General features: G+C 39.0%; 1 protein-coding gene across 2 annotated transcripts in view; it reads left to right on the top strand.

Annotated features, from left to right (window-relative positions):
• The first annotated feature begins 25 nt into the window (after positions 1-25).
• Positions 26-11,413, top strand: part of dscamb (Down syndrome cell adhesion molecule b) — a 156,430-nt gene continuing 145,042 nt past the window's right edge. Inside the window, exons 1-3 of one of the 2 annotated variants that reach the window (XM_088078768.1) lie at positions 32-121; positions 1,639-1,697; positions 5,846-5,952. In XM_088078768.1, coding sequence (XP_087934894.1) covers positions 5,928-5,952 — 25 coding nt within the window. In that variant the 5' untranslated portion in view covers positions 32-121; positions 1,639-1,697; positions 5,846-5,927. Of the gene's footprint in view, positions 122-1,638; positions 1,698-5,845; positions 5,953-11,413 lie in introns of both variants that reach the window. The other variant, XM_088078769.1, reaches the window with a different exon arrangement.

Raw genomic sequence — 11,413 nt, 5'->3', positions numbered from 1 at the left:
TCCTGTTTTGACGCTGCTGTTGTCACAATTTCCTGGGTGCCAGGTGACACATTTTAACCAACCATGGATGTGAGCGACCGACCACCATAATTTAAACTGAAACGTGAAAATGCCGGGACAGGTAACTTAACAATATTGTAAATGTGTCTTTAAACAGTATAACAAAAGTGAATTGCGCAGTTTTTGCTTCGCTTATTGTCTACATTGACAGTAAAAAGGCCCATAGGCCTTTGGGTGTCTAAATTTGTTCAGTAGCAGAGTCATGGAAAAGAAAATTTCAGACAAAATTCGCACAATTTAAGTCATAAAGTCTTCAGCTGAAAGGTCGTACTGTCAATATTCATATTTTCTGTAGGCCTATCTCTTTGCTGTATTGTAGAGTACATGTTTTTCAGGTAGACTTCAACAGTTGTTAATGCTACAAAGACGATCCTTTTGTTAGACGAGTGCTATGTTTTTTCTTCTTCGAAAGGCTAATTTTTAGGCTATGCTTTTTGAGTTTTTAGGCCTACATTTTAACCCTTTCAAATCTGATTTAGCTTGATTTTTTAAAAAAGCATAAGGCGGCATTAAGTAACTTAAGAGATGGTCTAAAAATTACCAAGATATGATTGAAAAGTTAGACCTACAAGAAGCAACTTTAGTAACTGATAAATTACCTGAAAATAAGCCAAAAAAGTAAAAGTAAAACAAATCTGAAATATACAAGAAAATTACCTGAAAATAAATAAATAACTAAATAAATAAATAAAACAATAAATGTATTCATTTTCTGTAACATATTTTTAAAGATGTCATTTGTACAGTCAGTGTGTCCTCGTCCATGGAAATTGCCATCTTGCATCAGTGTGTTTCAACAGTAGCCCAGAGAGGACAAACCAAACACTACTTCCAGATAGGGCCATTCATGTTCTCACATTTTGCATTTATTCACCCCTTTGTGACAAGCGACAGATTTTTTTTAAAAAAAGAAAAAGAATGCAAACGTGCTTTATGTAGTGTTTTTACTAGTTTTAACCACTCGGTCTCTTTGTTTTGGAGAGGAAGAGACCTCTGCAGATAATTCATCTCCCAGTAAAAACCTCCAGAACAATGATCACTGAAATAATTAGAACCCAGTTTCAAGTTTCAACCCGTTGCAGTCTGCAGTCCCTACCACTAGATGCCACTAAATCCTGCACACTGCTCCTTAAAGAACACACAACCTGTATATAGTAAGAACTCCTTTTTGTAATTTTCCTGATTTGACTTTGGTTACAGTTTTGTATCGTTTTTATATGTGTACTTACTTAAATCTTTCATATCAAATCGAAGATAAGCTCACATGCTCATATAAACTAATTGATGAAGCCAGATGCGAAGCAGTGTTTTAAAGTCCCTATTTACTCCCATTAATTTATAACTCAACAACATAGGCAGATCGGTCAGTTTAAATCTAATTAAATCATTGAAAATAATGCCAAGTAACCACAATAACACGCATTGATACTTAAGCACGAAGTCAGTGACTGTCCACCACAATATGAAAGATAATACCAGCTCTTGTAGGCTATAGGCTATATTATGGGTACACAAAAGACACTGTATTTAGTTGTTTAAGTTAGAAACTAAGAGGTTTTTGTTCCTTGCATGTTTCAGCCAGAACAGTCTCTTTTGGCGCATTGACAGTGCATAGAAAGAGGAAGAAGATCCCATTGGTAAGGCAAGATCAATGTCACAGGCCTTCTCCATGCTGACTGTTTCACACAGAGACAACCACTGTCTCACTCTGAATTCCACATGAGTCCACAGTTCCACTGTCACATGTCCACCCCATCTCTCTCTGTGTCTCTGTATCTGCCTCTTATTAAAGTTGATCACTATAGTTACAATAACTTAATGATATGGAGAAAGACTGTGACCACAAAAGATCATCTTTCCGGTGTATTGCTTGTCATGCACTGCGTCTTGTGAATGACCCATTTAAGCACAATTCCTGTTTCTTCTTCCCTGTGACTTTGAGATACTTCCTTAGCCCGAGAGTATAAAAACAGGGGGAAGCTGGAATGTATTGTTTACTTGTCTGATACTATCTATGAAACACAGTGAATTGATCATGTGTGTTATGCGTCTTTGTGTTAGAGGGTTTCTCAGCATATTCTGGCCTGTGACCTAATTTAAATTATTAATGCAATTCTTAGGAATCAAGAAATTAGAGGGCTGTGAAGTTTTAAACATTTGTTTTCCTCTAGTGCACACAGAGCTGCAAATGTAATTATAAATGACATCAGATAGGTAACCAATTTAACCCTTTCAAGCATGGAGTGGCTTTACTTTTCTTGTGATTTCTTTCAAAAATGTGTGAAAAAGGCAAGGAGCAACTTGGTAATGAATGTTCCTAAAATTACAAGAAATTAGTAGATTTAGAAAAGTATATGTTTTTTTTTTAAAGCTAGGGAGAAATTTCTGGGGAAAAAACGAGGGAAAAACTACATTTGTAATTTTCATAATAACATTTTAAAAAATGTTACAAAATCATAATTTTTAAGCACCTTTTCTGTGTCATTTACTTGTTTTTTTTTTGTTTTGCTTTCTTTTTTATTTTTCATGTTTATTTTTAAATAATTCTCTGGTCATTTTTCTTGTACTTTTCACTAATACACACTGAATATTTGGGTCATTTCTTCTTTCTTTGCTCATTGCTTTCTTCCCATGTTTTTGACAGCAATCAAACTAAACTTCTCAGATTTCAAATGTTGTAACCAGGAAAGCAATAAGGTAGATACAGAAAAGGTTACAGCTTTTAGTTTGTGATTATAATCAATTTTAAATCATTGACTGAAGTTGATTCAAAGAAAATGTCACAATTTACCCAGCATGACTTTTACTCACCAAACAGTATTTGCTGCTGTTGTTATGTTTTCATGACGTACCTGTGTTGTATCTGTTGCTTCAGTATTTCAAATGTGTTCAAACTGCCTCCTCCTGCAGTTCCTCTGCCAGCCACAACAAGGCACTCCACACCATTCTTGTGCCTTTAATCCAGTCGGAGGGTGCTGTAGCATCTTCTGTGTGTGTGAGCAAATTAGGCAGCTTAGGAGAGCCAGTGGTCCTACATTTGGCATTGCAAAGCTCCTTTACTGGGACATTGGTCCTTAATCCTCACAGCCCTGATCATTACAGCTGATGAGAGGGAGAGCACTACATTATCTCATATGCACTCACCTTTGTCTCAATAACAGACACACGTCTCCACCTGATCAAAGATGTAAACTCCAGATCTTTAGGCTGTTGTTTTGTGGTCACACATAATTGTAGATATTAAATATAACTGGATTATTCAAATAAAACCAGCAGCATGAGTTTATTTTGAAGCTGTTAAATTAGTTTCTGTTGCAATATCTGCTTTTGTTTTATTAAGAAAGAACATCATTTCAGATAGTTAACACAATATCATGCCCTAATATATTTAACTGTAAAAGTTAAGTTGAATGTCTGTTATTGTATAACCTAAAAGACTGTAGGGAAAACAAGCCACCACCATATCTGGATCTGTTTTGGATCATTTTATTTACAAGTGCTAATATTGACGATTGATTAATTGACTAATATTTATATAATATGATTGGTATTGATTAATCTTTTAATCTAAAAAATGATTACCTCTTAAACGTCTTATCTTGTTCAATCAGCAGTTCCCAATTCAAAGATATTTAATAACGATGATATAAAACACAAAACAGCACAGAAAACATTTGAGCTGCTGGAACCAGAGACTGTTTTGTATTTTTTTTCCTTGATAAATTACTAATGTAAATGATAATGGTTATCAAAACTGTTGGTGATTAATCATCTGTCGATCAACTGATTTATTAACTGAGTAATCATCTCAGCATTAGGCTACTGCTGATGCATAACAGCATATAGTGACTCAATCTGAGATTTGTGTTTTAAAGTGCACATCATGCAAAATACAGTCAGCAGGAAAACAACTACACCTGTACAGCTGTGGGAAAAGACCAAAGATACAAAATATTAACAGCAAATTAAGACCAAAAAAACAAGAAAGAAAATGAAATTCATTCTAAAAAAATTAAATAACAAAAATAAATAAATAAATAAATAAATAAATATTCTTTTCTTAAAGCCACACAAATGATAATGTTAACAAAAGGCAAACTGGCTCGTTGCATTGTAAGCCTGTGATGTCATTACGAGATTTTAGGGCAATCCTAGCTGGCTACCAATGCTGTTGGACTTTATTATTGGTTGAAACTTGGTTGTGACATCAGATTATCAAACTCAACCTCAGGATGACTAATGCCAACATCAACTTGACATTAGCTGTGTTGTTAAGTAACCAAAATCCAATGTCTTCCAAATGTCTCAAGCCAAGGTCATCTTGACGTTGAATAACTTTTAGTCCTAAATTAGGAGACCAAAGCCTGACATCTGTAAAACATCATAATGTTAACATCCACACAATGTGAAATTTTAATGTGGTTAGACATTTAAAATATCGTCAACCTCATTTTAGTTCCAACCAATATTTAACATAAGAGTCCGACTTTTTTCTTACGTCAGGGCCAGAATCGATACTGATTATTAGTAGTTAATAAGACTTATGACTGATATTTGAAACAGATATGCATTAACAATAAAAATGAAAATCGTAATCTAAACTGAAACATTCAGCATCATATGCACCAAGTTCCCAGCAATTCATTTATTTATTTATTTAAATTTATTTATATAAAGTCAAGTGAAAATTTAAATAAAAAATGAGGTCTTACAAAGTAAAAGTTCCTCCCATGCTGACACTTTCTTTGTACTTTTTAATTAATTTTATCAGTGATCATTAAAATAAAATACCGGTACAGATAATCATAAAAATGCCAAATATCGGTCCCAATAATCAGCCAGGCCAATAATCTGTGGACCTCTAATATGGACATCTGGTGCCAGCTGGGATGATACAGTTAAAAGCTACTGTCAGCAGCTGGTTATCTTACCTTAGCATAAAGACAAAAATCGGGGAAACAGCTAGCCTGTTTCAACAAACAAAATCCACCTAACAGCACTTCTAATGCACATGAATTAACACTGTATATGTTGTTTGTTTGACAGTCTTTATGCTAGGCTATGATAACAAACTATTTCCTGTAAATTTCATGTATGACAATTAACTATGGGCAAGAAAGCATATGAGAATATTTACATTACAACGTACTACATTACATTTAGGTATTCGTTTATCAAGGTCAGTCACACATTTGCTAGGTTTCCGAGACAATAGTACGTTCTGAAGTCATGAATTAGCCACATTGCCTGCTCGGTGACCCCAGCTCTCGGCATTTTATAGTGTCACACAGGGCTGTGATAAGCAGCCCCATGGACAGTCCCAATCACTGTAAGTCCATAATGCTGATCAGAGATTTGCTGAATCTGTTAGCATTTGCCTGTGATATTGGATGCAGTGTAATTACAGCACAGGCATGACAGAGCTGGATGAGCGGCAAATGGGGATTACAGAGGGGCAGGTCATAATGAGCCGGCCGGCCACATGTTTCCGAGGCAAATCTCATTTTGATATCCAGTCTACCATGCTGTTTTATTAGCAGAGCGGCTGGGGTCAATTAGCTTTTAGCTCAGTACACTCAAATATTTAAATTGATATAATGTGGCTTGCTTTATTAATTCATTTAAGCTGAGATGAAAAGATGATTCTTATGCTTTTATATTTTATAGTAGATCTCTTGTTTATTCTTTGTCTGTTTTTGTGTTTCCTCTCTCTGCATTGCAGGGATTGACATATAGTTAGCCTGTTCTTCATAACAAGGTACTTCCCTGTCTCTCCCTCTGCCAGAACTGTCAACCTCCCAACAAGGTGTACATATTCACAGCTGCTACTGCAGGAGAGCAGCCCAAATGAGGAGAGCCTGAATAAGATGAGAGGGATGATCCAGACAACAGGTGCGTGGGTACATCACTGCTCATTCCCTTCTACCACACTGCATGTTTCCAGACATATAAAAGACAGCTGGTTTTGATTTATTTTGTTGTTTTTTTTTTTTTAGATCAATTACTTGTAACTGTATGGCAACTCTCACTGCTTAGACAGACGGGAGTATGACTAAGGATGGCTCATGCTAGTCTCACAGGCTATTCACACTTACTCTTCCCCCCGTGGTGGTAGCGTTGCCTCTCTGCAGTGTATCTGTATCTGTTTGTTCATTCATAGGAAAAGCATTAGTGACACGTAGATGAGTCAGAGAGGCTAGCATCTAAACAGGCCGCGCTGGGAGTCAGGAACCCTGCCACCCCTTCTGCTCCTCGCCTCAAGGCACTACTCATACCCTCACCAGTCTCCCTAGTTACTCTAACGCTTACATACACAAACATATGCCGTCTGTGTTTGCTCAAATACCACGGATCCCACCTGATGCGTCGGGTGCCACAGAGCAGATGTAGCTGTAGCAGTGGGCAGGGGAGCGGTGGTGGGCTATGGCCGTCTTTGTTATTGAGATGCTGTTTGCCAAAGTAGTTAGGGCACTCTGTACTGGAAACGGTTTAATGGAGCCATTGGTGTAATTATTCACCCCACAGGAAAACTGTGGTGCTTCTTTCACCGTGTGAAAATCCTTTTGAGGTCATCCAGAGCTATTATCTCTTGCAGGTGTGACTGTTTCTCCTGTTTGTAATACCTAAAATGATGGACATTTCCTTTGGGGTAGAAATTGGTGTAGATTTTGGCAAAATAAAGAAAGAGAAATAACCAATTTTTGATGGTTTACAATTTGGTTTCATGCATTAAACTAAACTTTTGGCCGTGGTTCTCGTCTCCAAACCAGAGTTACATAAATAACAAGGAGGTGGTTTGCAGATCTTTGCTTTGACTTTGCAGTGAAAATCATGACATATTATGGCCTGATGGTGTTAATTGTCAAGCAGACAGATGGAGCAGGTGTGTGTGTGTGTCTGTGTGTGTGTGTGTGTATGTATACAGTATGTGTCACACTCCCCCCGTGACTCTCAAGGGTTGTATCAGGTGCAACACCTGGAGTTTGTTTCCTCATTAGGATGGGCATCTCCAAGGTGATAGCCAATTAGAAAAGCTGAACCCAGCTCTAAGGACTCATGAGTGGATAGAGATCAGATACATCTCATCTCTCACGAACAAATTGCTTTCACAAATACAGCATATTTGTGACGCTGATTGCAGAGGTAAGCCTACTTCATTTCTGTTGTTCTCTCATATAAACAAGCACAGTTTCTCACACTCTGCCACGTCTCTTTGCTCCCACAGCAGGCAGAGCAAAAATTCCACTCTGAAGTAATATTCTCATGAAGGCTGGTGCACCGACTCACCTTGCGGTGTGGTATTGAGTCTCCTTTGCGCTTGACTGTGTCCCTCTGTTCTTACAGCTATCTATCAGTTTCATAGCATGCAATCTGCATCCTTCCAGCCTCCCACTTCCCGCCCACCGGTGCTGTATCTGTTGTGCTCTGCATGCATGTACTGCGCGCATAGAGTGCACATTGTGTTTTTACAAAAGGCACAAGTGTGTACATGTTTCCTGGCCCCCTCCGTAATAAAAGGGAGGGGAGCTCCCGGGCAGATAACACCCACCGCAGAGCTGCCCTGGCAGGGGTAAGAGAGCGTGGAAGGTGCTTGCCCCCTGGCTAGATGCTACTCAGAGAGGGGGAGATAAGGGCTGTGAGGGTGGTAGTGTGGTTGTAAGGACTGAGCGAAGGCAGGGAGGATGTTGGAAGGCAAGGGGGGGGGGCTTCTTCATACATTTTTATGACCACATAGATAAGGTCAGTAGTGTGCCATCGTTACTAGGCAACACTGCGACCCTGAGTTGGATTGAGTTGTGAAGCTGAGAAGTCAGATATTCTTATTACAACAGCCCTGCTTCGGTTCTGCTGTGTGCATTTATTAACAAGCAGCCTGTCTCTGTGTGCCATTCTGAGAGTCAAGGCTGAAAGACTGCTTTAACTGGACGATTAACTGAGGCACTGAAATAATTAGAAGGCCATTGATTGGGTTATTACATTGTTACAGCCGTGTTGGTGATATACCGATATCTGAGCCTGTTCAGATACGTAATGCTGGTAATAGTGATGAAAAATGACGGTGGGGTGTTTGATTATATATTTTTAATGATCCAGTTCATGTGGGGATACACTAGACTGTGGATGTATTGATTTTTCCAGTTTTCAAGCAGAGAATGGAGGAGATGGAGACCAGGCGCATATGCAGCCGGAGTACAAATCACCAAAACCCGCCCTATTCTCTCCCTCCTTTTACTTACTTTCTCCACCTTCAATCCCTTCCCTCTCCACCGCTCCTTTCTCTACCTCCTCTTTTCCATCACCCTCTCAGTTCTCCGTCCTCACTTCCGTATTTCTGCCACTCTTCCAGCAGCCTTTCATTCGCTCCCCCCCGCCCCTTCATCTCTCCTCCTTTCGCTCGCTCCCCTGCCTCTCCTCTTCTCTCCTCCCATTTCTGTCCCCTTCAGCGTCCTAGTTTAGCACGTCAAGGTTGGCTACAGATATGCTCCTCTGTGCCTTGGGGCTAACCAATGGGAAAGTGGCTGGGGTTGCTGTAGCAGGCTGGGGTGTTGGTATCATGAATTGAGAGGGAGATGGGAAAAGGTTACTGTCGTGCATGCTCTGTGGTCCATTCTGCAGAGTGGAATTGAACTCCTATCAGTAAAACAACAGTATTTAGGAAATGTGGGGCTGTATTACAAAAATATCTTGTCATTTGAGTTGGCATCTAATTTTGAATTAGCAATTTTGATAAAGAAATTAAAGGCATAGTTTTTGGAAATGTGGTTATTTAGAGTCAGATAAAAAGATACCACTCTTAAATTGATTGCATGCCTCTTGCACGGAACCACCTAAGACACAAGCACCTGCAAACCAGCACAAGCCCCTTAAAATTTAAAACATCATTGTCTGCAGCCGCACTAGTGCTGCATTCAACTCCTCGCTCCTCAGATAATCTTATTTCCCGAGTTGAGAATTCCTTCTTTTGACTTCAGTGTGTTCATGAGCTTAAAGTCAACATGTGAAAACAACATGGATGCCACAAGGAAGATGTGCTGTATTTTATTGCTCAGAGCATTTATAAAAACATGTTGACAACAGTTTTTTATCTTTAAATTACAGTTATTTTGTCTCTGAGTTGTTGCAGCACCGGTGCACTCCCTAAAGCTACTAAAACATTGCTCTACCTGACTCATGCTAGTAAACAACTTTTCTAACTAATCTAGGTCACTCTATGTGAACAGCAACTAACCGTTACAACCTAATATCATGTTACAAATAAAAAAATTGACATTCAAAAGTAAATTAATGAAAAGTTTATTACTTTGAGCCCAACTTTAACTTTCATCCTCCATTTTTCTGCAGATAAAGCATCTACTTGGCAACTTGTGTATCAAAACTTTCTTACTTTGGGGTGTGTTTACATGAATTTTCCTAGGCTGGAACTCATTATTCCTATTATTTCGGCTCCGCATGGATGCAGGGTAATTGTGCTAATTTGTTTATGATTGATTCATAAGTCTGAAGGAAACCCAACCCTATCACTTCCTATTCAGCCTCCTTCCAAACACAGATAATCAGATAAATCAACATATTTCAAGACCAAGAGAAAGTACAAGCAAGTAGAAAATGGCACGTGCCTTACACTGGCAGCCGACAGCCACTATGAAAGTTTTAATGAAGAACCGTTATGTTCAGCTTTTCTTGCTCTCTTCTTCAACAGCAGCCTTTACATTTGAGTGCTGCAGACGTTTCCACGTTGTCAGAGACAGAGTCACGGGAGCTCATTCTGTGTGCCCTCTTTAAATTCTGACGTTTTTGTGGGTCCATGAACACAATGCAGGCAAAGCTCTCAATGAGTTCCTTTTTTCCTCAGCAGCAGCTTGTGACACACAGGGTTGATAATTGATCTGCCGATCGGTTCAGAGCTGATCAAAACGGTTAATGAGAGGGGCAGATGCTGCGAGTGAATGCATACTTTTAGATCCAGCAGAATGAAAATTTCACTTTCAATGCACATGATGTTCTGCTGCACCACTTGTGCTCAGTTTTGCAGACTGAAAACAGTTTCCTGCTAACTTGTGCTAAGCTAAGCTAACTAGCTGAGAAGTATCAATCTTCTCGTCAAACTTGGCAAGAAAACAAGTGAACATGGTTTCCACAAACTTTTTCATGGATGGATGTAGAAGTTAGATTTATCATATTTTATCCTGGAAAATTCTTTATTGCAGTTTGGGATTGTATGAATGAACTCAAATATAAAGCAATTAATACTGAAGTCTTTTATGCACACCATCAACCATAGTTCATGTTTGATGTGGGTGGTCCTCCTAAGAAGGTAATCAAACCTCAGGCGCTTACTCCTTTACTCTTTTCACTGACCTCCACACAAACACATCTGCTTAGTATTTCATCAGAAGTCCCCTCGACATGTTCACTTCATAAACCCCGTTATAGCCATCCTAATTTAAAGAGTGTGCATGTGTCCTGATGCTGATTGACCTGCAGGTGTCTTTTCATCCCACTGGGACCTGTAAAGCGTAAGAGTACACCGCCCTGAACTCTGTTTAGGAGCCACAACGCTCCTGCCCTGGCAACATGTAACTTTATACACACTTCTATCAGGAGCCACGAGCGCGGCTCGTCTCTTATCAATGTCATTGTCTTTGCAAACAAAGGGGATCATTATACCGGTGCTGAGAACATTTCTATTCTGAGTTAATGGGTCGCATAGTGTAAAGGCAACCTGATCCTCCTTTGGGTGACGAAGGAGTGAGCCGAGGGCTGACATTTTGCTGATGATAGGCCAGTCTGTGTTTTGTTGTAAGAGACACTGGGCTTCACAGGAGTTGTCAAAACAAGAGGCCCCATCCTGAGGGATTACCCAGCCTGTCTGCACACACGCCAGGGACAGGGTCGGCCAGAGGGACAGGGAGGGGCCGGGGCACTCTGTGTGTGTATATGAACACGTTCGGTGCATAAAGAAGAGACGTAGCTGAGAAAAATTGACTTTATCTTCTCATTATTGTTAATATTTTGCAGTATATATTAATGACGTACACACCTGACCACTGTAGTGCTGGGATATGTGTCAATAAATCAAAAGAAGCAGATGATTTGATATAGCATATGATGTAATTAGTTTTATATATAGTTTGAAAAATATTTTACACACTAAGCACATTATCCATATTTTAATTTAAGTATTAACATTTGAGTGCTAATTGCCAAGTACTGTATTTATAAAATTTACATTTTTACACACTTACACGTACTCAGCATACTATACATACTTGTTTTTAAATATTTACATACTGTGCTAATTGTTCACTATTACTGTATTTCTATTTTTATATTTCTTTTTATATACTTGTGC

The sequence above is a fragment of the Plectropomus leopardus genome, chromosome 6 (genome assembly GCF_026936395.1).
Source record: "Plectropomus leopardus strain MGB_pleo_1.0 chromosome 6, ASM2693639v1, whole genome shotgun sequence".
NCBI lineage: Eukaryota > Metazoa > Chordata > Actinopteri > Perciformes > Serranidae > Plectropomus > Plectropomus leopardus.
This window is presented reverse-complemented; position numbering and strand designations above follow the sequence as displayed.